General features: G+C 36.8%; 1 protein-coding gene across 3 annotated transcripts; it reads left to right on the top strand.

Annotated features, from left to right (window-relative positions):
* On the top strand, nt 1–26,216 carry LOC128030455 (anion exchange protein 2). 3 transcript variants are annotated; one of them, XM_052618107.1, is made up of 24 exons: nt 1–857; nt 5,193–5,249; nt 8,122–8,280; nt 12,945–13,110; nt 13,655–13,914; nt 14,004–14,140; nt 14,222–14,457; nt 16,094–16,233; nt 16,852–17,032; nt 17,189–17,324; nt 17,462–17,651; nt 17,742–17,847; nt 17,927–18,111; nt 18,721–18,937; nt 19,049–19,252; nt 19,362–19,510; nt 19,790–19,984; nt 20,287–20,499; nt 20,660–20,749; nt 21,961–22,127; nt 22,205–22,458; nt 23,768–23,937; nt 24,078–24,251; nt 24,678–26,216. In XM_052618107.1, the coding sequence occupies exons 3-24, from the start codon at nt 8,221–8,223 to the stop codon at nt 24,756–24,758; spliced, it is 3,711 nt and encodes a 1,236-aa protein (XP_052474067.1). In that variant the 5' UTR covers nt 1–857; nt 5,193–5,249; nt 8,122–8,220; the 3' UTR covers nt 24,759–26,216. The 3 variants fall into 3 exon arrangements, with proteins under 3 accessions (XP_052474067.1, XP_052474081.1, XP_052474076.1); XM_052618116.1 differs by lacking the exon at nt 1–857 and adding an exon at nt 6,829–6,926; XM_052618121.1 differs by lacking the exon at nt 5,193–5,249.
* Nucleotides 26,217–27,480: the final 1,264 nt, after the last annotated feature.

The following is a 27,480-nucleotide window of genomic DNA, read 5'->3' as shown; positions in this document are numbered from 1 at the left end:
TTCTATCCATCCAAAGTCAGTGGGGTCCATCGTTGTTTTAGACCCCTTTGACTTTCATTTTGGACAAATATAGTTGAAACAAAATGTCTTCTTTTGTGTTCTGCAGCAGAAAGTCAGTCATCAAATGATGTGTCAAGTCTGAAATGACATTTAATTTTTAGGTGAACTATATCCTTTCAAAATTAACTAGAATAATATCACAAACTCATTTCATATTTACATCAAAAACAAGTCAAGAACAGTAATGAACAGAATGGAGGTTAACATTTGTGCTGTGCATTTGTAATGAGACTGTTTAGCACTTATTCCCCGGGGATTTTAAAGCTGACCAATTAATCACACACACACACACACACACGTTTGTTTTTGTGAAAAGTGGGGACATCCCATAGGCGTAATGGTTTTTATACTGTACAAACTGTATAATCTATCGCCCTTCACCAACCCTACCCCTTAACCTAACCCTCACAGGAAACTTTTTGCATTTTTACTTTCTCAAAAAACTCATTCAGTATGGTTTATAAGCGTTTTGAAAAATAGGGACATGGGTTATGTCCTCATAAGTAATGGGTTATGTCCTCTTTGTAATACCTGTCATGTCATTATACAGAGTTGTGTCCTGATATATCACAAAAACAAGAGCACACACATGCACCACTTCTTGAATATAAAATGCCACATACGAAAACTAGTTGACTGATTCTTCATGAAAGAGCATGCAAAGGTTTCCAGAAAAGATCTGACTGATACCTGTACTTCCTTACAGTTCACTTAAAGCGAAATCATCATCGTTTTTTTTCTTTTCTTTTTTAACAGATATTTAGCATTTGGAAGACTGGATACCTCTTGCATGACAGGTGAGTATTTTTTTAATATTTCTATTTTTCCTGTATGGCGATAGTTGTTGTGCACTGCAATTCCCTACTGTGAGTATGGTATCATTTCATAGCTGATTTTTATTTTTATTTTATTTTTTTTACTTTTACTTTTTTAATGTATTATTGTAGGGTGGTCTATGATCAACCTTCAGATGTGTTTTTAACCGGTCGTTTTATTAACTTGTGGATTCTAGTCATGGTCAATATTTGACTGGTTGACGGGGCGTGCAGCTCACGCTATAGTTTGGGATCTTATTGAATATTTAACATGTTTTCCTCGCACGGTAGATGAAGTCCAGACAGGTGACGATGAGGTCGGTAATATCAAGGTTTTTTTAACACACCCAGGCAACACTGCTGGCGGGAGTGACGCTGCTAACGAGCTGCAAGCACCAGATGTCAGTTGTAAACAATTGATCTTTCTTTCTCTTTTCATTGGCAATAACGTTAGTCTCGTAGTTTTTCCATGTCGCTTGCAGTGTGGATGGGGTGTCATGATACAAAACATCTGCATGCCGCATGTCCACGTTTTCCTGAGCCTTTGGTACTGAATAGGTTTTGCTCCCAGACCGAGAAGACGACATGAAGTGCGGTTATTTGCTCGACAGACAAGTGCGTTGACTCGGTGTGTAAGCTGAACGCGTTCTGCAAATGCATTTGACGGTAAATAAGACACTAACGTAGGTTAAAATGTGCCATACAAACAAGTAATCGGTGCGAGTCTGCGAGAACGAACAGCAGAGATATATCGTGAAAGATTGTAGTAAGCATGTGTAGTTTGTCTGAAAGCTCAATGGTCGTCAGTTTCCACCACAACATGATAACATTGTTATTCTAAACCCCATTTAAATTTGAATGCGATCTGATTAAACCATTATTTCTGTCGTAGTGTTTTAATTAAAAACATGTTTATTTATTTATTTATCAGACGACACTCGTTGATAAATGTCAAGATAGTACCAAAGTTTAATTATAATGTGTCCATTTATGTTCTGTTAGAACTATGGTTTTCTTCTTTCTCTTTTTTAAGTATAAGAACCACTATATGACATTGAACAGTACCAAAGGTCTCTTGAATCATAGTGTAAATATTATATTATTGTATAAATTAATATTCCAAAAACTGTGTAGCATTAAAGTCTCAACCAGAATATGGACCTTAATTGATGTGAATGTAAATATGGTCAATGCACACAGCATGTCTCAGATCAATTTTGACTGCAGAGCATTGTTCATCTGATCATACAGAAATATAGTTTTCCACTTTGGACAATGGCTGAATGGGGAATTGGCAGAACAAATATTTTACGCTGTAAAAATAACACCTGCCAGCACCCTGCACCCCTAAGCACTATTTATCCACAGTTAGCCCACTGGTTGATTCTCCCCTTATGTCATATTTCAAATTTACTGTTACAGCTTTTAAACGACCACCGAGTGTGACATAATATTTCATTATTATTTGATCAATGATTTTGGATGGGAACATGATATCTTTTCTACAGATTAATCTAATCCACATAATATAATTTGCTCTTAAATAACTGTATTGTCAAGCATGTTGCTTTGATTTATCAAAGGTTTTTGCTGGGCCATGTCTTCCACAAGTACCACAATCAGAAAACAGACAGAATCAGCTTGCGCCCAAACCCTTGACTGCCATATAACGAGGCGTGATTGCTGAAATCATCAGCATGTATTTATGAAAAGAAAAGCTCCAACCTGATTTTAAACCATACTATTTCACTGCTGGTGGCTGGGTTGCATAGTGTGCAACAATTCAGCCGTGAATTCACGTCATCACTGGTTCGTGGTGATCCATTATATCATAATGTTCAGGACAAGGATTACATTTCTGTGTTAAATGCATTATGAAGACGTCATTTTGCAATTAAAACTATAACCTCGGGAAACAATAAAGATATGATGGAAATTTCCTAGAACATTGCTGAACATATAATCAGTTAAACACAAACTGTTGTGCTGTAGTTTGTCACTGAGACTTACTAACATCCGGTGTCCTCTGAGGTCATAAGCAGGATAAAACATATCTCCACTGATAGAGCAATGCAAATTTGCTTGCTTGAAAACATTGTTTTGGCTGGAAAGACTATTGAGCCTCTCTGTTTTATTGTTTCATAATATAACTCTCAATTTGGCATAATATTCAATAAAATAAAGTAATGTTCCGGGCTCAATACATTAGCATCAGAAATGCTCAATTAACAGCATTTGTGTTATAATGTTGACTATCGCAAAAAAAAATCATTCAGACTTGTTAGGGTTAATATGAGGCACTTATAATGTAAGTGAATGGGGTCAATTTATGGAATATTTAAAAGCAGAAATGTGAAGCCTTTAATGTATATGAATGTTTATGAATGTAAATTAATTATTCTGTTAAAACTTGTATTTAACCTGTAAAGCTTTTTGAGTTTGTTGTTTTATTGTCTTATTAAAACCATGTTAATGTACATATTTTTAAGTCTCATGCCTTTACAATTGAAACAGTATTTTAACATTTAAATGTTGGCTGAATACACTGTTTTCTTAGTTAAAATAAGTTCAAAATAAATTGTGTGGTAATGAACATTGACACAAATGCTATCAAATGAGTTTGACTCGTACTAATCCCAGACCATTCATTTAAAACATTAATTTCACATGTCAAAGCTGTCACTTTTAGACAATCTTTAATAAAATCCTACATGGGCATACAGGTGCATCTCAATATATAAGAATGTCGTGGAAAAGTTCATTTATTTCAGTAATTCAACTCAAATTGTGAAACTTGTGTATTAAATAAATTCAGTGCACACAGACTGAAGTAGTTGAAGTCATTGGTTCTATTAATTGTGATGATTTTGGCTCACATTTAACAAAAACCCACCATTTCACTCATCTCAACAAATTAGAATAATTCATAAAACCAATAAAAAACAAAACATTTTTTAGTGAGTTGTTGACCTTCCGGAAAGTATGTTCATTTACTGTACTCAATACTTGGTAGGGTATACTTTTGCTTTAATTACTGCCTTTGGCGTGGCATGGAGGTGATCAGTATGTGGCACTGCTGAGGTGGTATTGAAGCCCAGGTTTCTTTGACAGTGGCCTTCAGCTTATCTTTGGCAGTTCGGGCAGGTGCCAAATCCAGCTGGAAAATGAAATCAGCATCTTCAAAAAGCTGGTCAGCAGAAGAAAGCATGAAGTGCTACAAAATTCTTGGTAAATGGGTGCAGTGACTATGGTTTTCAAAAAACACCAACACCAGCAACACCAACATTGCACCCCAAATCATCACAGACTGTGGAAACTTAACACTGGACTTCAAGCAACTTGGGCTATGAGCTTCTCTACCCTTCGTCAAGACTCTAGGACCTTGGTTTCCAAATGAAATACAAACCTTGCTCTCATCTGAAAAGAGGACTTTGGATCACTGGGCAACAGTCCAGTTCTTCTTCTCCTTCTTCTTCTTCTGTGGTTCAGGAGTGGCTTAACAAGAGGAATCCGGCTACTGTAGCCAAATTTCTTGACACGTCTGTGTGCCTTGACCCCGGCCTCAGTCCATTCCTTGTGAAGTTCACTCAAATTCTTGAATCGATTTGATTGGTTGTGCATCTTTTTCTTCCACACTTTTTCCTTCCACTCAACTTTCTGTTAACATGCTTGGATACAGCACTCTGTGAAGAGCCAGCTTCTTTGGCAATTTGAGTTGATTAGCTGATTGACATGTCACTATTCTAATTTGTTGAGATAGTGAATTGGTGGGTTTTTGTTAAATGTGAGCCAAAATCATCACAATTAAAAGAACCAAAAACTTAAATTACTTCAGTCTGTGTGCATTGGATTTATTTAATGCACCAGTTTCACAATTTGAGTTGAATTACTGAAATAACCTTTTCCACGACATTCTAATTTAGTGAGATGCACCTGTATATGAAGTATATTGGTAGGTGCTAAACAGTACTAGGATGTGTGTATCTTAGGTCTTTTTCAAATGATTCCTGAAATGTAAATGCCATATTGTTGAGTTACGTCCATTTGGTCTCATTTTTGTCAGAGGGCTAAAGGAGGAAACTTAATCGAGAAAGGAGGGACACCTATCAGTAGGTGCCTCAAGGTTGGAAGTGAACAGCATGTGTGTGTGACAGATAGAGAGAGAGAGAGAGCGAGAGAGGTTAGGATAAAAGAGTAGTGCGCTTTAACATCCGGAACAGCTTTTCTGTTCTCCAATCACTGCCTTTTTTCACCTCCTGTCCCTCCTCCCTCTGTGTCTTTTTCTTTTTCTGTCTTTCGGTGGCTGTTTGGCTTCAGTGGGTCTTTGACATCGCACTACAATGACTGCTGTCTCCCTGCAGTGAGCATTCTGAGGTAAGTCTCTCTGTGATTTTCTTCTCTGTAACAAGCTGTAGTTAAAGGGACAGTTCACCTAAAATTGGAAATTCTGTCATCATTAACTCACACTCTTGTCATTCCAAACTTGTATGACTTACTTTCTGCTGTGGAACATGAAAGATGATATTTTGCTGAATGTTGGTAACTAAACCTTTTTGGTTCCATTTTACTTTCATTGTATTTAAAAAAATGGTGTTAATTGGTTTTATGTCTTTGGTTGTCTGTTGCTTGTTATATAGTAAGGGCATGTTCATATTTTGTGGTAAAAAAAAAACATTCACATAGTGTTTGGAGTTATATTTTGCAGGAAAGGTAACTGCAGCCCTTCCTGTCTTACAAAGTGCTTCCTGTTGTATTTTTTTTTAATTTTTTGAACACTATCAGGGAGAGGGGAATTATATGCTTGGAAATATGCTTGGATGAATCGTAATCCTGCTTTTTGCTCGTTCTGTGTTGTTGTCTCTGGACTGTGAATGTCAGGAATGTGGCTCTTTCTATCTTACATGCTTTGTATATCCAGCCCAGTGATGATGAGGGGTCTAGAGTTACGCTTGGTATCAGAGCAACAATGATTTTGGCCCAGGTTATGAGCATTAGATGACTCAGTGATTCTTCTAATGGACTGGAATACTGAAGGTTTTACTCATTTTCCAACAAACCTGTTCTATTTAGTGTTCCTGTAGTTCAAACAGGGGTTGATTCCTAGGGACTGATCAAATATATTGCTTTAGTAACTTGAATGCATTGGAAGTCACTTTGCCAGGTGTGCAAATTTGCATAAAAATGTAAATTTATTTAAAATTAGTGTTCAATACAAAAGCAGTGCAATGTCGAGTGTCCTGTCTACATAGATAGTGCTGATATTTTTCTTTTCTATTTCTGACCATCTACTGTCACCAGACAGGCAAATAGCATATATAACATAGCAACAGCCAATGTGCTGTGAATGCATGCTTTAAAGAAACTGCACTATCGCGTGTTTTTTGTTAGAAACTATTAGTTGTATCACACAGTTCTGAATTTGGTGTTCACATGGCAGCAGCATAAGTCTAAGTCTTACAGCGAGGATTCTCATAACCTATGGGAAACATCTTTGCTGAATCACTGTCCTCAGTCACCTTAAGTGTACAGACACACAGTGGCACCCAAAGGTCTGAGGATACACTGAAAATCTGGGCTTTTTTATTTAAACTAGGAATAAAAAGAAAGTTTCAAGAGTTTGACAAACATAAAACAAAGGAATCAAGATGCAAAACGATATTTTATGAAGACATGTTTAATCTCCACATAAAACAAATGTTTTCAGATTTTGAATTTAGAATAAAACAAATATTTTTTGGATTTCTTTGGATCCTTCTCAAACCATGCTGGACAACATCATCTGATGTGGCACAAACGTGTGGAGATAATGAAGCTGGAGTGCTCCTGCCATTAAATCAGGGGTTACCAGTCTTGTTCCTGGAGAGGCCAATGTCTTCAAAGTTCAGATCCCACCCCAAATTAAACAAACCTGAATAAAAAAAAAAAAACTAATGAAGGTCTTTGGGATTACTAGAATCTTCGAGGGGGACAAGTTCGAGCTAAACACTGCAGGACGTTGGTTCTCCAGGACCAGGATTGGAAACCCCTGACTCAAAGGCCCTGTTACAAAAGGTACATCAAAAACATACACTTCATATGTTAAACTGAATCTTTTTACTGTGTAAGATTGAAAGTAGCGCACCTTTACCAAATTGAGGTCATATCATTAACATCTGGCTCTGAACACATTACAGTTTAGCAATATAATAACTTTGTAAAACTTTTTCTGGTTAAAGTTTTGAAAAGATTTTTATGTCCTAATAAGAAAGGAAACCGTGCACATGAACTCTAGCTATTAAAACTACTCAGCCTTGAAAAGGTTGTTCTCTGTTTAGGCAAGTGCATGCTTCACCAATGTCACACACATTACTTTATTTTTGAATGGAGGGTGCATTATGAAACACTTAGACTGCATTGGCAATGGTTTTAATGTCCTCATATTTAGACATTCACCGATGTGAATTATTCTTTCCCCCCAAAGATGTTTGTATTCAAATGTTAAAAATAGTTTATAATTTACTGATGGTCTGTTGGAAAAAAAAATACTGTGACCTTTCACATACTGATATCAAACCTACATATGTATCAATTTGAGTAACAATATGGCTTCTAATTTTGGTATTTTCCATTAAGAAATGTTACAGAATTTCCTGCACCCTACCCCATTTATATGAGATGCTGTTCCTGTGATATTGTATATGAGCTTTGTCCTTGTTGATGACTAATGCTCAGACAGATTTACAGTGTCTGAATATCAAGTTGAAAATAAAATGTAGCATTGAAAAGCACATCGTCTAGCCCCCAGACTCCTCTGACGTGTCTCTTGGGTTTATAAGGATGGGGAAATGCCTCAGAAATATGGTTTATATTTTACACATGAGTATTTATTTCTAAACTTGAAAATGTACATATATGTGATGTTGCAATAGTTTTATGAGTATTAATTATTTAGTCATTTTCTCTGTGAAATTGCATGGAAGGAAAATAGTTCCATCTACTGGGTCTTTGAAAGACTTCCATCCATGTAGTTGTACTGCTGTTCACAGAATGTATCATTTATGTCACTATTTATCTAGATGTATCTTTACCTTAGGGCTTTAAAACCATTATTGGGCACGCTTTAATGGCCATTAAAGTCAAGAGCTTTTCTCAGTGCAGCATTTCTCAGTAAACTACAAAAAACAGAAGCTCAGTGGGGAAAAAATAAAGGTTGTCTCTAAGACATGAACATGTAAATCAATCTGTTGTTTTCCATGTGTCACCACAGGTTATGCTGCCCGAAAGTTCCCAGTTGAGTCTGAGTGAAAGAGAAAAGGGCTAAAGCCAGCGCACTTTACAGCCTCACCCACAAACCTGACCGTAAGCAATGAGTGACCCTCAGGATGCCAGTGACATCACTTCTGCCGCAGGCTTGATGAGACATTTGGTAGGTAATCTTTAACTTATTCACTTTTTATTTTTTTTAGGCTACGAACAATATTAAGCTTGAAGAATTTTTTTTATATATATGTAAGGTTATCTTCATCAGCATTCATCCAATGCTTTCCTATTAAACACTAAATATTATTTAAGTGGGTGAGACAGTAATCCTGTTTACTTTTTTAACACATATTCCTGTTGTAAATTATACAGAACATTGTTTCGTATGAATTAAAACAATTTAAATTAATTTTTTAACAATTTATAAAAGAACCAAAACATATGTTATTCTGTTTGAGAATCAGACTACACTGGTTGTACTGTGTTGTTTATTATTTAAAAATTATGGGCTCATAAGAGTCATTCGGTTAAGGAATCAGGCTCCACTGGTCACTGGTATTTTTTTTTTTTTTTTATTCACTAAAAAGAACAAACTCATATGAATCATTTCTATTTTTGAATCGTCCATTGCATGCCAATACAACTTAATGGAAAGTCGTTTTATAGTTGTGAGGTTTTGTATAGCCCAATATATTTGGTATAGTACACTTTCACACAGCCTTTGAAAATACACCAAAAATAAAACTTGTTGATGTTAGATTTGTTAAATGTAGATTGCTAATAATCAGAAAAGCAGCATTTTTACATTAACATTTAAAGTGTTTTGTTGGGTTCAAGCACGTAAAGCTTTCATAAAAAAAGCATCTGATATTTGATTATGGTTGTGTTATGTGTGTGTGTGTGTGTGGTATATGTGGTTAGGAACATTATTAGTGCCTGTTCTACTGATTTGGTGAGATTCTAGCAGTGGTCTGGTCACTTTTAAAAGATTCGCCATTGATCCTCCAGAGGTCTGATTTAATAAGATTTAAAAACAATTTGTGTAACCATGGGGACAAAGCCACCTGACCTGCCATACCCAGAAATCTATTTACTTCGCAGGAACATGTTGTGCCATTATACAGCAGTTGAAGATGTGCTGTGCAGATTGTGTCTGGTTTTTAAATACGTCCCTGGAAAACTGTAGTGTTTCAATTAGCCTTCATCTGGGTGGTTTTCTGCTCCTAAAAGAAGTCAAAGCTCCTACCAACAAAAAACCTGTAAAAGCTTCATTTGTCTACAGAGCACAATTTAAGATATTTTGGATGAAAACTGGGAGGCTTGTGACCGTCCCATAGACTGCCAAGTAAGTTACACTGTCAAAGTCCAGAAAAGAATGAAAGACGTCATCAGAATAGTCCATCTGCCATCAGTAGTTCAACAGTAACGTTATGAACGACAAGAATACTTTTTGTACATGAAGAAAACAAAAATAATTACTTATCAGCGACGCCACAAGGAAACATTTTTACGTATATTCATGCTTTAATTTGAAAGAAAAGAGCGCAACCTTGTGGTGCGGCTGACTCAGAAGAGCGCAAGCTGCCTGTGTTCTCCAAAATGGCAATATGGTGATGTCATCATGTTTGAAGGAAACCAGCCCTGCTTATCATCTGCAGAGTACCATCCCAAAAGTAAAATGTGCAGGTAGCAGCTTCATGCTGTGGGGCTGTTTTCAGTGGCAGGGACTGAGGGACTCGTAAGAGTAGAGGAAAAGCTCAATCCACAAAAATATTGAGATAGCCTTAATGAAAACCCAGTCCAGCGCATTCAGAACCTCAGACTGGGCAGAAGGTTCACCTTCCAATGGGACAATGACCCCAAGCATACAGTAAGATTATAGACAACTCTGTGAATGTCCCTGAGTGGCCCTGCCACAGCCTGGGATTGAACCCAGTCAAATATTTCTGGAGAAACCTGAAATGTGCATCTGCCCCCATCCAAGCTGACGGAGCATGAGAGGTGAAGAGATGAGGGGAAAGATGGCAGATAATTGCCAAATGCTGATGTACAAAGCTTGTCGTATCATACCCAAAAAGACTTGAGGCTGTTCAGGTTCTTCAGCTAAATATTTAGTAAATATTTACACTTATGCAATGTACTTATTTCAGATTTTTATATTAAATACATTTACAAAGTTGTGACAGCTCTGTTTTCAGTATGGTGTATGGAGTGTAGATTGATGGACTTTTTTTAATTTAAAGTAGTTTAACATAAGGCAGCAACATAAAACGTGATATAAATGAAGGGGTATGAATACTTTCGCTGACTCTGCACTATGTTTGTACTTTCTTCTACACTGTAAGCTCCTGTCGTCATGTCAAATTTATTGTGTGGGTAAACATACAAACATACTTGGTAATAAAGCTATTCTGATTCTGAGATGATCTGCGGTGGGTTGGGGGGTTAAGATGAGATAAAAGAGCTAAATAAAAATCACCAACAGATTCTCTGTGAGGTCATTTTCTGTCTGGTAAAACATTTGTGTAATTCTGCAGGATCTCTGCTCATTCAGCCCGAGAATTGTTCTTAATATTAAAATGGTGCTCAGATCTCACAGAGGCAATGACACTTCTGTGGAAAAATGTCTCATGCACCTGGCACCACTAGTAACAGGACTTGGTGCCCTTGATGGAATAAGAATTATGTCTACTATGTCTTAACTAGGTTTCTCAGTCTTGACAGTCGAAACGGTTAACAAGATCAGTTGGTCACTTCCGCATATTGTGTTTTCTGGTCCACCTCACTGGGTGTTTGGCATGCGTGTATCTTACCAGGATTCTTAACAAGCCTAACCAGAAAGATTTTAAAAGCTTCATCAGTGATACAATGTCTTCATTCAGCATTACTAACCTGACTTTAGTCACAATCTACTTGAGCGACATTGTGTGTGGCTGTAGGAGTGCTGACTCACTCTCTGTGGCTCTGGTGGGATGAGCTACAGGATGCAGCGTGCCAGAGCTTGGTATCTGTGGGCATGTTAGTTTTACCTGGAGCGGGGCCCCTCTCAAAACACAGAATTAAATGAAGCACATGACCACAAGCCTCAGTTTATCCTCAGGATAGCATACCACAGACAGCAGGGGAGTGATGGTTGTGACTTACTGCTTAGGAAAATAAACAATTCAGAATCTCAAAAAAACAATTCAATCAAAAAAAGATTTACAAAACAGAAATGTTCAAGATCTCCAATGCAGGTTTAATTATGCACTCAATACTTGGTTGGGACTCCTTTTGCACAAATTATTGCTTCAATGCGACGTGGCATGGAGGCGATCAGCCTGTGGCACTGCTGAGGCGTTATGGAGGCCCAGGATGCTTCGATAGCGGCCTTCAGCTCTTCTGTATTGTTTGTTAGATATTACTTATCTTCCTCTTCAAAATATGCATTTTGGCGATTTATCTCGTAAATGTAGTTTTAAATGAGTTATGAGTTATAAGTCTTATATGACCATAAAGAGTTTGGAGAAGATATGTGTCAGATCCGCGTCATATGTATCAGGTTTTAAAGAGACAGTGCTGATTTTAAAGTGAAACCGGCTGAAGTCTGTCATTGATGTAAATGAAAGAACAAAAGAAAAAGAGAAATTCTTCGACTGTTCTAGTCTCTACCAGTCTAGTTTTAGCTTAAAATTAGAGAATATAAAGTATAGTTTATGCATATATAATATAGTTTATGTGAAGATTCGCTTAAATTAAAAAAATCGCTTAAATTAAAAGTTGAAAAATGTTAAAATGAATGGCTTTCAATTATACTGTAATGTTGAATGGCTATAATTAATAGGTAAAACTGCGGGAAAACATTGTAAATATGTTTAGTTAGTGTAGTAGTAATAACAGCCTGTTTTTGCGATAAGGGTTTCATGACCGGTAAAAAATAATTTTGGCCAGTATATTTTATCATGTCACCGGCCATTGGCAGCTGTGGCAAAAAGTTAGTTTTATGCCCTGTATACAGATCCAAACAAGATAAAACTCACCCTCCTGTGATTTTCTAATGATCCTGAATAGATTGATTAACATGCTCAGGTGTGTTTGATTAGTGTTGGAGCTAAACTCTGCAGAAAAGGGGATCTCGTGGGCCAGATTTGAGGATTCCTGACCTAGAGAAAGTTTTCCATTTGCATTGCCTATCATTTCATCGACAGTTGACCCCCGGAAGTGTGTGATTTGAAATCTGCTCTCTTTGCTCATAAGCACTCAATTCTGCATCCAGGTTTCAGTTTAGCCAATCAGCTGAGCTGGAAATGCCATGTGACTGATTAATCAGGTGATGCAGGAAAATAGTATGACAGAGCTGATTGGCTGAAGGCAAACTGTAAAATATAAAAGAACATAAATTTTTTTTCGTGTGTTTTGTCATAATGCACAGCTAATTTTGAATGACTGTCACTGGAGAAAGTGTCTTTTTGGATACCGAACCAGGCAAACTATGAGTCCTTTTACCACATGATCATTCTGCTTTTTACTGAGAAATTTAGAGTTTTTTTTTTTGTTAAATTAACTTTAAATAAATGTTAAATCACTTTTCATGTTTCTTATGCATCTGTTTTTATGATAATATTTTATGATAATTTAAAATCCTTTTTGTGGAACACACTTTGAGTTACCATTATGTATGAAATGTGCTATATAAATTAACTCGCCTTGCCTATGATGTACAAATAAGAATCTGAGAATGCTTGTGTGAATGACTCTCTCCTTGCTTGCATAACATCTGCTTTGATATCCATCTATGCAGGCTATATGAAACGAAATGAATGTTAATATTTTTCTCTCATTTACATGTAGCCTGTTGTAGTGCATTCTCCGCCCCAGTGCTGTGAGGATGATGATGATGATGATGAAGGGGACTTGAACAAGACACTGGGAGTGCAGCGCTTCCAGCAGATCCTTACACCTGCCCAGCGTTTGCCCATCGAACAACACCGCTCCTTTAATGAGGAGGACTTTGAGTGTGAGAGCTTTACTGTTGATGCATCTGGTCTATAGCCTTTCACCATATTATTTGTGACTAAATTAAATGAGAATGCATATTTATTTGACAGTTTATAGATATTTATAGTATTTTCAAAAATGTTTTCCTCCATAGAAAACAACAAAAGTGAAAATGTTGTCATTGTTTACTCAATGAATCATAAATGTCTCAATGAGATCTTAATTTTACCTCAAAAGGGGAAATTAAATTACATTTCAATTTATTTGCGTTTTCCTGTTCTCCTGAGAAACTTCTGTCGCAAAAGTATCACTTTTCCTGAGAAACTTGGTTTGTTTGTGATATAAGGCTCTAAAATCTAAAATATAGTTTTACCTCCCGCCTTATTTTATTTATTTCTCAAAAGCTTTGTAAGGTAATGCAATGTTTCTTCGGGGAACACAGAAGTATTGAAAAAAAATGGTTTAGTCTTATATCTTTTTTATTTTAAGTTTTTTTTTCTATTTCCCTGAAGGGGCTCTGCAGTGATGCTTTTCTAATTCTGTGATGTTTTTGCCATTTGTAGATCACCGTCACACCTCTCTACACGTTCACCACCCTCTGTCTAAACACCTCCCAGAAGTCCGGAGGAAAAAGCCAGGAAGAAAGCGGAAGGACTTAGGACGGAGGAGGAGTTCATCTATGGGAGCTGCTCCCCCGATAGATGAGGATGATGAGGATGAAGAGCTGGATGAAGATTCCTGTAGCCAGCAGGACAAAGAGGGCAATGTCACCACCACGCCTACACCGGACACGGACACAGAGGTGGATGCTGAGCAGGCACAGGTAGTCAAGTCTCACACAAACACACACACTTCTTGTTCTTCTTATGATCTGACTAAATGATTCAATAATTCTCTCTTGTTGACGCACAGTTTTTCGTATCAGAAGACGATCCTGACTCCACTGTAAAGAAGAACGGTAAAGTCTCGCCACATCGAAAGCTGTCAATCATACCCCATTCAACGCTTCAGACCAGTATCAGCATCCCAGAAGATGTTACAGCAACCGTGTAAGTGTGCATGCGCACCCAAACACATAGAAAGATTCAAAAAAATGTATATGTGTTCACCGTCAGTATGTTCTGTTACAGCCGCAGGGGCGGAAATTGGGTTTGTAATATGCCCAAAGGCAGACGAGTTTCTGCACCATGTTTGTTTCCAAGTTTGAGTTCTCCAGACGGCAGCTTTAAGCCCAGCCGCAGCTATGACCTGCAGGAGCGCCGCCGCACGGGCAACATGACGGGCACCACACTACACTACCAATACATGCCCACTGATGAGAGCGAGGCACAGACGCTCGCCACGGTCGACCTGGATGGCATTAAAAGTGAGTGTGTGTTTGTGTCAAAATTGACAAAAGATGTACCGTATTTTTCGGACTATAAGTCGCACCTGAGTATAAGTCGTATCAGTCCAAAAATACGTCAAGATGAGGAAAAAAACATATATAAGTCGCACTGGACTATAAGTAGCATTTATCTAGAACCAATAGAAAACATTACCGTCTCCAGCCGCTCGAGGGCGCTTCAGTGTAGACTACAGGAGCACTGAGCAGCATAAAGTGCCCTCTAGTGGCTGTAGACGGTAATGTTTTCTATTGGTTTATTTCTCTTGGTTCATTTCTCTCGGTTCATGTCAAATTAATTTTGATAAGTAAGTCGCACCTGACTATAAGTCGCAGGAACAGCCAAACTATGAAAAAAAGTGCGACTTATATTCCGGAAAATACAGTATTTGGCAACGTAATGTAAATTAAGAGTTTTAACATAGAGTTTAAATATATATATTATAAAAATAGATTTATTAAATCAAACAGCATTCAAAAGTTTGTGGTCTGTTCGAAATGTTTATGTTTTTGAAAGAGTTCTGTTACATGCTCCCCAAGGCTGCATTTATTTGATACAGTTAAAAGCAGTCATATTGAGAAATACTATTCCAAATTCAACGAACAGTTTTCCGTTTTTAATATATTTCAAAATGTAATTTATTCCTGTGGTGACAAAACTGAATTTTCAGTAGCTATTATTGCAGTATTCAGTGTCACATGATCCTTCAGAATCACTCTAATATTCTGATTTGTTGCTCAAGAAAATTTCTTATTAATATAAAAGTTCAAAACAGTTGTGCTTTTTATTTTGAAAACTGTGCTCTATTTCTTTTTCAGTCATTTTTACAAATAGCGATGAAAGAACATAATTTATATGAAATTAAAATCTTCAAGTATTTATAAAAAACAAATTTAATGCAAGAAATTATCACAAATTTCACAAATTATATAAATTTAATGCACATTCATAAAAAATCTTACATAATCAATGATCTATAATAATATATGCAATCAATGATACATTGCAAAGCCTAATATGTATTAGTAAAATAAAATGAACGGAACATAAATCATTTTGATCAATTGACAACTTTTTAAATATTTTTATCTTAAAATTATTAATTCTGTTTAACGTTTAGCAAAGCAAATTAAACATCTTCCCATGAAGCCCAAGTACCTCCCATGGTATAGTTTAGCATTGTATTAGTTATTATTGAGATGTGTTGTTTTTCAGCGAGTAATGAGTATTTCAGCTGATCATAGATCATCAGTGATGTGATTGGAGTGCAAAAAATGTATTTGTTTTGCCAGCTGCTTTTCTATTTTTTTTTTCTGTTATAAAGGATCCTTTTATATACCTTTCTGTTCTCATTCTTCTGAGAATAAATCATGTTTTCAGTCTGTTCATCTGACAATCTGTGGCTGTGATTCAGGAATGTGGACATTCTCAAAGGGCGCAAAGCTGCCCACTACAACTGTGCCTTTGACGTCTCTTGTACGTGTGTGTGTGTGTGTGTGTGAGCGCTGTAATTACAAATCATTTTGACTGAACAATAGATCACTTTGACTAGAGTCATGTTCTAGTGAGCTCTGAGTTGAGTTTTCAGTTGCAGTAGTCTTGCTGTCTTTCTTGCAGGTCACAGGTTTGAAGATGTCCCTGGTGTGCGGCGGCACCTGGTTAAGAAGAACGCTAAAGGTCAGGTGGTTCACATCGGCAAGGACCACAAAGAACCCAGCAGTCGCATCCGGACCAAGTTGGATCGAACCCCACATGAGGTGAGACGCCAGCTAACTAGATTATCTTTCCCCTGTACATTTGGAGCTATTTTCTAGGCTTGCGTGTGAGGTATAGCAAATAAAAAATGCATATTATATCATCAGTATCACCTTAAAGAGTGTAGTTTCTAGTGGTCATTAATGGAATTATAAAACTATGAGTTTTAAAATCTTAAAAGACTATTTCCCTAACAACTCCCCCTGTCTGTTATCGGTTAATCAAACAAATAGCACCACTCCAAACTCACACAGTTGGTCGATATTGCTGTGTTTGGCTAATCAAAATGTGCCAACAAAAGAACAATGTTTTCACACTTTTCAGGAAATCAACCTACTAAAAGTTTCAATATGGGGCGAATGCTTGTCAAATCAAGTTGCAATTATAGATTTTTTATTTATTTTTTTATTTTTTTTATAGAAATTTACACTTTTTAGAAATTCGGACATCCTAAATTGATCAGAAGTGACAATAAGTAAATTATAATGTATATTGTTACAAAAGATTTAGTAAGAAACCAGTCTTAAGTCTTAAGTTGACTTGCCATCAAATCAGTTCTACTGGATTTAAAATGGACAACTTTGAAAGAAAGGACAGATAAATCATAAATGTCCTCTCAGGTGTTTGTTGAGCTGAATGAGTTACTGATGGATAAGAACCAGGAGATGCACTGGAAGGAAACGGCTCGCTGGATAAAGTTTGAGGAGGACGTGGAGGAGGAGACGGAGCGCTGGGGCAAACCTCATGTAGCTTCACTCTCATTCCGCAGCCTGCTGGAGCTCCGCAGGACCATTTCACACGGTGAGAGAGAGGAGAGAGACCAGCTCACACTTTATAAACATTATACTTACAAATCCAATCTGAGAACAGAGGGATAAATTGAATTCATTCTTTATATTTCTGATGTATTTCAAACGCCTTTTGCTGTGTCTGATGTATCAAGGTGTAATTTCACAGGTGCAGTGTTGTTGGACCTGGACCAGAAGACGCTGCCTGGTATTGCTCATCAGGTTGTAGAGCAGATGATTATCTCCGATCAGATCACAGCACAGGACAGATCCAATGTGCTCCGAGCCCTGCTCCTCAAACACAGGTTCGTTTCACATAGGTTTTATGAACATTACTCTGCATATCTCAAAAAAGGAGCAGTAAAGCTACTCACCTAGGAACACCTTACTCATTTGCATCATGCAGCTGAACTCTGTGCTGTGTATTTCTTCTGTTTGTTAGTCATCCAAGTGATGGCAAGGAGCACAGTTTGTTTAACCGGAACATCTCAGCATCCAGCCTTGGCTCTCTCATATCACATTACCATAGCAGTAACCACATCGCCGCACCGGAGCCCTACACCACAGACCCGCTCATCGGAGGACTACGTAACTTTGAGTCACGCAGAAGTGTAGACTTCGATAAGAATGAGGTACTGTGTGCGTTGAAATCTGTGTGTGATTTTTAGGAGGCAAAGAACGGTAAAATAGCTAATTCTACTTTTTCCTCTTTGTTTCCACAGAAAGACACACCCCAGTTTTTTGGTTTGCACAAGACCAAATCCAAACATGAGCTGAAGCTGCTTGAGAAGATTCCAGAGGATGCAGAAGCAACGGTTGTCCTTGTGGGTCAGTTAACTGTCCGTGCTTAACTCTTAACTGTCCATAATCAGTTCGCGTCGTGATACAGATCTGGATTCTTTCACAGGGAGTGTGGATTTCCTGGATCAGCCCACCATGGCCTTCGTGAGACTGCAGGAAGCGGTTCTGTTAGAGTCAGTTCTAGAAGTGCCAATTCCAGTTCGGTTTCTTTTCGTGCTGCTTGGCCCACCCAGTGCCAACATTGACTATCACCAAATCGGCCGCTCCATATCAACACTTATGTCTGATAAAGTAAGCACAGAATGAAAAAGGTGTTATCAGGTCTAATTAAATAAGAGATAGTTTATCCAAAATTTCAGTAAAATTTTTGTTTTTCTGAAAGAAATGAATACTTTTATGCTGTAAGGACGCATTAAATTGATCAAAAGTGATAGCAAATAAATTTTTAATGTTAAAAAATATTAGATTAACTTTCGTAAAAAAAAAATGCGTCAAAGAATACTTAAAAAATGCAACATTGCAACACTGCTAAAATGTTTCTTGAGCACCAAATCAGCATATTAGAATGATTTCTGAAGGATCATGTGACACTGAAGACTGGAGTAATGATGCTGAAAGTTCAGCTTTGTCATCAGACGAATAACTTACATTTTTAAATATATTAAATTAGAAAACAGTTATTTGAAATTCTAATAATATTTCACAATAGTGCTTTTTATAATTTTTTTTTTTATCAAATAAAAGCAGCCTTGATGAACATAAGAGACTTCTTTAAAAAAATTATTAAATATTACCAACCCCAAAGGTTTGAATGGTGGTGTATAAATATACAAAAAGCTTTATAACTCATGTTTTTTTGCTTGTTTTAAGTATAAACAGCATTTCAAATATCTCTTCCAGGACTTCCACGAAGCGGCGTATTTGGCAGATGAGCGGCAGGACCTGCTGACAGCCATCAACAGCTTCCTGGACTGCAGTATTGTGCTTCCTCCATCCGACGTTGGAGGAGATGAGCTCCTGCATTCTATCGTTCGCTTCCAGAAAGAGATGCTGCACAAGAGACAGGAACAAGAGGTCAAACTACAGGCCAAGGAAGCCAAGAGCCCCGAGGACATGGGTACAAGGCTCTCGCTCATATACAGAATACAGAAGTGAACAGTCCAGTTTCACTGTTTATCCCAAATAAATGTATTGAATTACCTTTTGTATTCATTCTTAATGTTCTCAGCTCATCATCCTCCTCTGAAACCTGAAGACGATCCTCTTCGGAGGACGGGTCGGCTGTTTGGTGGGGTTATCCGAGATGCACAGCGCCGCTACCCCAAATACATCAGTGATTTTAAGGATGCCCTAAGTCCACAATGCATGGCCACAGTCATATTCATTTACTTTGCTGCACTTTCTCCTGCCATTACCTTTGGAGGACTATTGGGTTAGTCAAAGCTCTTCTTTTTTGTTATTATTTAGAGCACTGCTTTTATGTTGTATCTAAAACAAGGCACTTTTGTTTTGCCTAATGAAATCATTTCTCTTGTTTCCAGGTGAAAAGACGGATGGTTTGATAGGAGTGTCAGAGCTGATTATTGCCACTGCCGTGCAGGGAATGTTGTTCTGCCTGCTTGGGGCTCAACCTTTGCTGGTGGTGGGCTTCTCTGGACCCCTGCTAGTGTTTGAAGAGTCCTTCTATTCAGTTAGTATTTCCAATAAATGAATACAAATACTACTAATTCACTAAGAAAAGACAAGATGTTGTGCCTGCTAATAGTGCAGTTTATTTACAAAATGCATGCATGCAAATAGCGTCGATTTTTGAGAATGAAGCAAAATCTCTATTGAGGATCGTTTGAATGTAAAGACTCCTTTGGGCTGAAAATCACAGCTATTGAATTGAAATACTTGCAGTGCTATTGTGATGCATTTAGAACCTGGTTTTAGTAAATGAGATCAATATGGATCGATGTGTTCGCAGTTCTGCCGGTCCAATGATATCGAGTATCTGACGGGACGTGCGTGGATTGGAATCTGGTTGGTCATCATTGTTGTTCTCACGGTGGCCTTTGAGGGGAGCTTCCTTGTGCGATTTGTGTCACGCTTCACCCAAGAGATCTTCTCCTTCCTCATCTCTCTCATCTTCATCTACGAGACCTTCTTCAAGCTGGGCAAAGTATTGCGATGCTTTTGTTGTTAACACTGCTGTTCAAAAGTTTTGTTTTTTATGTTTATGTTCATCAAGGCTGCATTTATTTGATTAAAAATACAGTAAAACAGTGATTTCACTCACATATGATGATCTGGTTTTTATCGTTGTTGAGAATGTTTAGGTCAATTTAATACATCCTTGCTGAATAAAATTATTAATAAAAAAAAAACCGTAATGAACCCAAATTTTTGATTAGAGTTGTTTGTTTATGAGAGAGATTTAAATGTGATCAGCGGATATTCAGACAGTCTCTGTATACTGTGCAGATCTTCATGGATCATCCTATCAGAAGCTGCTATGGAAGAGAGGAAAATGACACTGCTTTACCAACACCCACAAGTGACGGCAGGTCTCCAGATGCCTCGCAAACCCTAAACCAGCCAAACACCGCTCTCCTCTCCCTGGTGCTCACGGCCGGCACCTTCTTCATTGCCTTCTATCTGCGTAAATTCAAAAACAGCGCTTTTTTCCCTGGCAGGGTGAGCTAGTATCCCCGTGTTCCTGCAAACATGTTGTGCCACTTACTCAATGATTAAATAAACATATAGGACAAGTTTTTAATGAAAGTGTCAGCTATCTGTGTGTGATGAAGTGGTAGTGACGAAAGTGATATTGTATTGTCTCTTATCTTTTGCTCAGCTCCGAAGGGCTATTGGAGATTTTGGAGTTCCTATCGCAATCTCCATCATGGTTCTGTTGGACTACAGCATTAAGGACACTTACACACAGGTGAGACATGTTTATATAATTTGAGTAATGTATAATCTATGAACTAGTTTTCTCTTAGAATTGTCCACTCAAACACACAAATTTATTGTACATCAAGCAAGATTTTAAATGGCACATTTCAAAATTAATTATATCTAAATGTTTTTTTAGACGTATGACATTTTTAAAGTACTTTGGAGGTAATTATAGGAACTGAACGATGTTTTAAAAATTTAAATACTTAAACAATACACACACAATTTAAAGAAATGAAAAGTCTGTCATTTATTCACCCTCAAGTTGTTGCAAATCTGTATGTATTTTTCTTCTGCTGAGAACAAAAGTAGAATGCTGGTAACCAAACAGTTAATGGTAGACACTGACGTCCATGGTATTTACATGGAGTCATTTAGCAGACGCTTTTATCCAAAGCGCCTTACAAATGAGGATAATGGAAGCAATCAAAATCAACAAAAGAGCAGTACTATAACAGGTCTTAAAATACATTTAAATATGCTTGCAATTGTGGTTTATTTAGAAAAAAAAAATTAATAAAAAAAAAAAAATTATACTATGCCACCATCAGACATACAGTCTTCAGATTATCTTCTTTTGTGTTTAAGTGGAGCGTGAGTAAATGATGATGGCATTTTTATGTATGGTAAACTATCCCTTTAAGACCAAAGATTTATAAAAGTCATTGTTTTTAATTTTTGTACATTTTCTTTGGTGTGCTATGCTATTGTGATTTAAGAGACTTGTGAATTTAAGATATTTTAATACTTTTGAGGATCCAATCTGTTAAAGTACCCTGGTATTACCATCTGAAACCATCTTCTGTTGTTCTGTAAATGTTTGTAGAAGGTATCCAGTCATTTCAATAAGAATCTACATGATTGAGTATTTTGCATGAAGGTGAAAGATCTCCCAACACGGATTTGAAGTTGTTCATGCAAATTCACTGCGCTGACCAACAGAAAGCAGCTTGGTTTGAAGAAAGTGACTTCTTTGTGAGCTGTGCTTCGATACACAATCAACCTTTTTTGCCTGTGAAATTTCGCTAATAAGACCGTACCTTAAGGGTTGTTAGTTACCCTGAGCTTATTCAATGATTAAAAACTGGAACATTTTTGTATGTCATTTAAAGCAAATTATTATATATGCCCTTAAGTCACCAGACACACGTGTCCAACACAATATGTGACCTATAAACTTCTTACCTCCCCATGTAGAAACTAAGTGTGCCTGATGGCTTCTCTGTGACCAGCCCGGATAAGCGTGGTTGGTTAATACCCCCACTGGGCTCAGATGGCCAGTTCCCCATTTGGGTGATGATTGCCAGCATTCTACCTGCCCTGCTCGTCTACATCCTCATTTTCATGGAGACTCAGATCACCACGTGAGTCACTAAACTATTCTGACCATACCTATATTATAGTATTCCTCAATTTAAACTGACTCAATTTTCCTTTAAAGTCTTATTGTCAGCAAGAAGGACAGGATGCTGGTTAAGGGTTCAGGCTTTCACTTGGACCTGCTGATCATCGTGGTTGCGGGTGGTGTTTCAGCTCTGTTTGGGCTGCCATGGTTGACTGGTGCTACTGTTCGTTCAGTAACTCATGCAAATAGCCTTACGGTGATGAGCAAAGCTGTTGCGCCTGGTGACAAACCACGCATTCAGGAAGTAAAAGAGCAGAGAGTAACAGGATTTCTGGTGGCTTTTCTAGTAGGTGAGTGGCTTAATTTTATGGATCATAAATATCATCTACAACAGCGGTTCTCAATTCCAGTCTTTGTGACCCCCCTGCTCTGCACATTTTGTATGTCTCTCTTTGTAAACACACCTGATTCAGATAATCAGCTCGTTAGAAGTGTGCTCCGTGCATGAACTGTGTTCCCATTGACATGGTCCCTACACAGTGTTCATTTCTCCTTACTCCCTGAGCAGGGGAAATCTGTTAAAGTCTACTTCACTTCGAAACATTCATTCATGGATTTGTGCTGCGCAACAGCTTCACACATGGGACATCATATATCTCTGTTAATAAATACAATTTAAATTTACGTCTCGCACACTTCAGTGCACTTTGTATGGAACATATATGTTCGCTTCGAACTGGAATCAAGGCAGAATATCCCATGATGTCCACTTCGCAGGGCACTTGCGTTCGAATAGAACAAATCGTCCACTTGGAATTATAAGGTTCTATCTGACATTTTTGTCAAAATTTAGTTATTCCCATGTTGTTATTCTGTGACAACTTAGATTTTTTTATGTTGTATTCATAATGGGACAGTCGAATGGGATGCAAAAACTTTGAAGCTCAATATCTCAAAACTACTAAGGATGCAGATAGAACCTTAAATTCCAAGGGGACGAAATGTCTGAAGCGATGAGAGACACACAAAATGTTCAGAGCAGGGGGTCGCGAGGACTGGAATTGAGAACCGCTTATCTACAATATACCTGCACTATAGTGTGGGCAGCCGAAATAACCGATTATCGGTTCGATATTGCAAAAATATCGGCTGATATTAGATTATTTGTATGTACTTATTTCTACAGTTTTATATTTAGATTACCTTGCTGTCATATAATTCTCACTTTAGGTTAACATTGAAAACTTAAAGATACTTTATTATAATAATAACAATAAGTGAACACCATTATATAATAACTTTAGCAGAGCTCACAATTAATATCTATTTTTCATACTGTAATTTTGTGATGCTTAAATTTGCTCTCTTGTTAAAATGATTGGTTTTTAGATTGTAATGTTTTGATTGAAAAAAAAAAAAATATATATATATATATATATATATATATAAAATAGAGAGAGAGATATATAATTATTGGTTATTAGCCCGAACATTAAAATAATTATTGTTTTTTTGTTTATTTTAATATCATTGCATCCCTAAATAAATTCTAACATGTTGCCCTAATAGGTCAGTGAATGGCTTTTTGGGTGATTAGTTATATTTTCTTAATATCTGTTGCTTGGAACTGACAGTAGAAAAACCCTCTTCCCTCCAAAGGTCTCTCTATTGTGATTGGAGACGTTTTGCGGCAGGTTCCTGTTGCTGTGTTATTTGGTATATTCCTCTATATGGGAGTGATGTCTCTCAATGGGATCCAGCTAACAGAACGCATGATGCTGCTATTAATGCCACCGAAGTACCATCCTGACCACACCTACGTCCGCAAGGTTTGTCATGGAGAACTCAGCTGATCACAGTATCCACCAGTCTTAAATCAATAATCAGATGAAAGTACGTCTGGAATGCCATTCTCAGTTTGTCTCTTCAGATTTAGCTGTTTTAATAACCTCTGTCTTGTCTATTTCAGGTGCGTACTCTCCGCATGCATCTGTTCACAGGTTTGCAGCTGGTGTACCTGGCAGTGCTGTGGGTTGTAATGTCAACCTCGGCCTCGTTAGCCTTCCCGTTTGTTCTTGTCCTCACTGTGCCATTCAGAAGGTTCCTGCTGGCCCGAATATTTACTCACCGTGAGATCCAGTGTGTGAGTGTTTCTTTTCTTTCGTTGATAGGAAAATTATATTTGTAGACATTTAATGTAGTGTGTGCTATACTAAAAAAAGTTTTTTTTTTTTTATACCTTGATGTATTTTATTAACAACTTGCATTGCTGTGTTGGCAGAGTGTTGTTGTGTGTGTGTGTGTGTGTTTTCACAAGCAATTTGGCAATGCGGTAATAAACTTTTAAGATACATTTTCTAAAAACATGTCTAATTACATCTTAGGCAGTTTTGTCAATTTAAAGTAAGGTTAAAGATTAAAATATATTTGATATAATTCTGTATTTTTTTACTTAATGGAAATAATTTTTGCACTGTATGGTGACATCTTGTTTTCAGGACTAATATAATATCTTACATTTTTATTTTGCCCTTTGCCTTTAATGTTGTTCATTTTGTTTATGTAACAGCTTGACGCAGATGATGCAGAGCCTTCAATTAATGACAGAGAAAGCCAAGATGAATACACAGAGATGCAGATGCCAGTATGACCTCATTCCTCTCTCGTCACAACCTGCGCTTGCCTGACTTTTTTGTTTTAGTCAGAGGCGTCCAGATGTACTGCCTGTCTTTTTTCATTAACCAGTTGTTGTCTCCATTTCATCTCCCCAATTTAGTTTTTGCTTAAATTATGTAAACATTATATTTATACATATGTAAAAGTGTTAAGTAGTTGCTCAGTGTCACTTGAACAACTGTGTATCTGTCACTTGACGAAAGCTTTGTCACCTGTACTATTAATGTTGTTTCTGTTTATTTTTCAGAGTTGAAAGTGTTATTGTGTTATGTGTGTGTTGTGGAGGGTTAAATGAATTTATGATATCCATTGTGAGGGGACATAAATTGTATTCATAAAAACGAACAACTGTGTAGAATAACATTAATGCAAATTATATATGGTCTATTTTTGTAGCTAAACATAAAGTATACACAGATTTATGCTATATACAAAAATTATATATATATATATATATATAATAAACATTGCTAATTATTAGCAACAGAACACTGGTTTCAGTCGCCAGTTTATTTGGAAGAAGAAAAGATACATGTTGTTGTTTGTTTTTTTTTCAACTGTGAATATATTGTCTTTTGAAAATTGTTGCATAGCTGTTTTAAAACTATTTTTCTCACCAGAGCACCAAAGAGGCCTGTGTGTTTATAAAATGAGAACACTAAAAGAATCATAAAAGTAGTCTTAATAGTTAAAATAATAAATAAAGATACAAAGTGTCATTTGATTTCATTTAACTAGTTTGAGAGAAAAATGAAAGAAAAGTAATTTTTCATATGTTAGAAGGAAATGTTTTATGGAGTTCAACAGGTGAAGTTTTACACTATCTCTGGTACGATAAAGGTATCATCTACCACACCTGTGAAATGTTTTGATCGTTCAACGCACTGTTTATAGGTGATTGTTTGTCTTTTGAGGTACAAAACTAGAATCTAAATAATCTGTTTAAGCAATAAATACCAAACCTGTGTAGATTTGGTAAAATGCTGTAATGCATTTTTCTTAAATGTATCTCATGTACATTCCAATCGAAAAGATGGTCTTGCAAATAATTATTTTTATAAAGAAGGGACTACATCTATGTTATTTAATCTGTTGTGTGTGTTTAATGTCAAAATGTGTTTTCCCCTTTAAAAACCGACAAGAGTTAATTTGACTGATTTCATTATGATCTCACATCATACAGTAGTGGGGTTTTTTTCATCCGATAGTCATTTCAGATATAATTTTGCTTTCACAAAGTTGAAAAAAATGACCTTAGTAAGCAAAGATAGCAAGTACAAAAGAAAAAGAGCTGTTAAACAATAGATTTTTGTGATTATTGACATATTACTGTAGAAGGTCAATGATGTGGGCATATGTCTTTGTTTTAGCTTTGTAAATGTTTAAAGTACAAGCCCAAACCTAATAAAATAATGGAACTGATTTTACATTAGACCTTTTGTTTTTATTGATTAAAATCATTATTTTACACACATTTTTCTTTGTCATATGTGCTTGATAAGATGTGAAAGAAATTACAATCCATATGCTGTAGAGTCAGTGAGCATTGCCATGATGAAGGCCCCATCGCTCTCAATGCACCTCTGCTGCCATCTCATGCTCATTACATAGCGGTAGCAAAAACATATATTATAAATATAGTATACATTATAAATATTATAAAACAAACTTCTCTTTTCACCCACACACTACCACAACATTACTTTTTTTGCTGATTGAGACATATGCCTCATTTAAGGTTGTATACAGGTCAAAAAATTAAATAAAAATCAAGATAGAATGACAGTTCCAAACCTATATGTTGAGCACAAAAGAAGGCATTTTGAAGAATGTTTGCAACCAAACAGAAGACAGTAGCTATTAGCTTCCATAGTATGGAAAAATATGAAATATCTGAAATATTATAGTCATTTTGCATGATTTTCATACAGGCATATATTTTTTGTTCAAATTTAACGTTAATTTTTATACCAGTAAGACCGAATCAAGTAACAATCAGGTAACAAAAAACAACAATCAAAAACATAAGTTTACCACTTTGCTTATCCACTAAAAAAATAAAAAAATAAAATTCACTATAAATTTCAGAAAGTTTGTTTTATTTTAAATAAGAACATTGTCTATTTGGTGAAATATTTTAAAGCTCAGTTTAACTTGAAAAATGTTTATTATGTACCTTGTAAAATGTGTACCTTGATTACCATGTACATTTGTATTCATTTTAATAATTTTATCCAGGTTTTCCCTGTCGTGGGGATCTTCGTGGGAAGAAATTATCATGAAACATCCAGCTCAATACACATTACTATGACCCAATGCTGTCTAAATAAATACCAATTGATAATAGACTTGTTTTCCCAGTCACCCCAGTGATCTGATGAAGCATCTCTCTCAGGCCTGGTCAAACTGAGGGGGCGGAGTCAGTCACAGCTCTCTCCTCCTTTCAGCGTGCCATTGGTCAGTTCCACATAAAGAAATCTCGTGACGATTGTGTACTATCAGAGAGCATGAGATGGGGACATACAGTCAGTGGCACTTTTAAACTGTGCCTCTCTGACTGTGATGTTTACGCTCAGTCACAAGCAGCCATCAGTCTAAATCGTCTCTCCCAACACACCAGTTTAACGTCAAAATGAAGATAAACTCTGGAGGCTAATTTGAGCTAACTATTCTCGGGCTACTGAGGCGAGGTTTTT

This window comes from Carassius gibelio, chromosome A2, assembly GCF_023724105.1.
Source record: "Carassius gibelio isolate Cgi1373 ecotype wild population from Czech Republic chromosome A2, carGib1.2-hapl.c, whole genome shotgun sequence".
NCBI lineage: Eukaryota > Metazoa > Chordata > Actinopteri > Cypriniformes > Cyprinidae > Carassius > Carassius gibelio.
This window is presented reverse-complemented; position numbering and strand designations above follow the sequence as displayed.

Excerpts from the sequence above, each read along its gene's own strand:
- LOC128030455 (XM_052618121.1), top strand. The coding sequence starts at position 8,221 with ATGAGTGACCCTCAGGATGCCAGTGACATCACTTCTGCCGCAGGCTTG. Across the intron at positions 18,112-18,720 it reads CAACACTTATGTCTGATAAA|GACTTCCACGAAGCGGCGTA; the intron begins GTAAGCACAGAA and ends TATCTCTTCCAG. Across the intron at positions 22,459-23,767 it reads TCTGGTGGCTTTTCTAGTAG|GTCTCTCTATTGTGATTGGA; the intron begins GTGAGTGGCTTA and ends TTCCCTCCAAAG.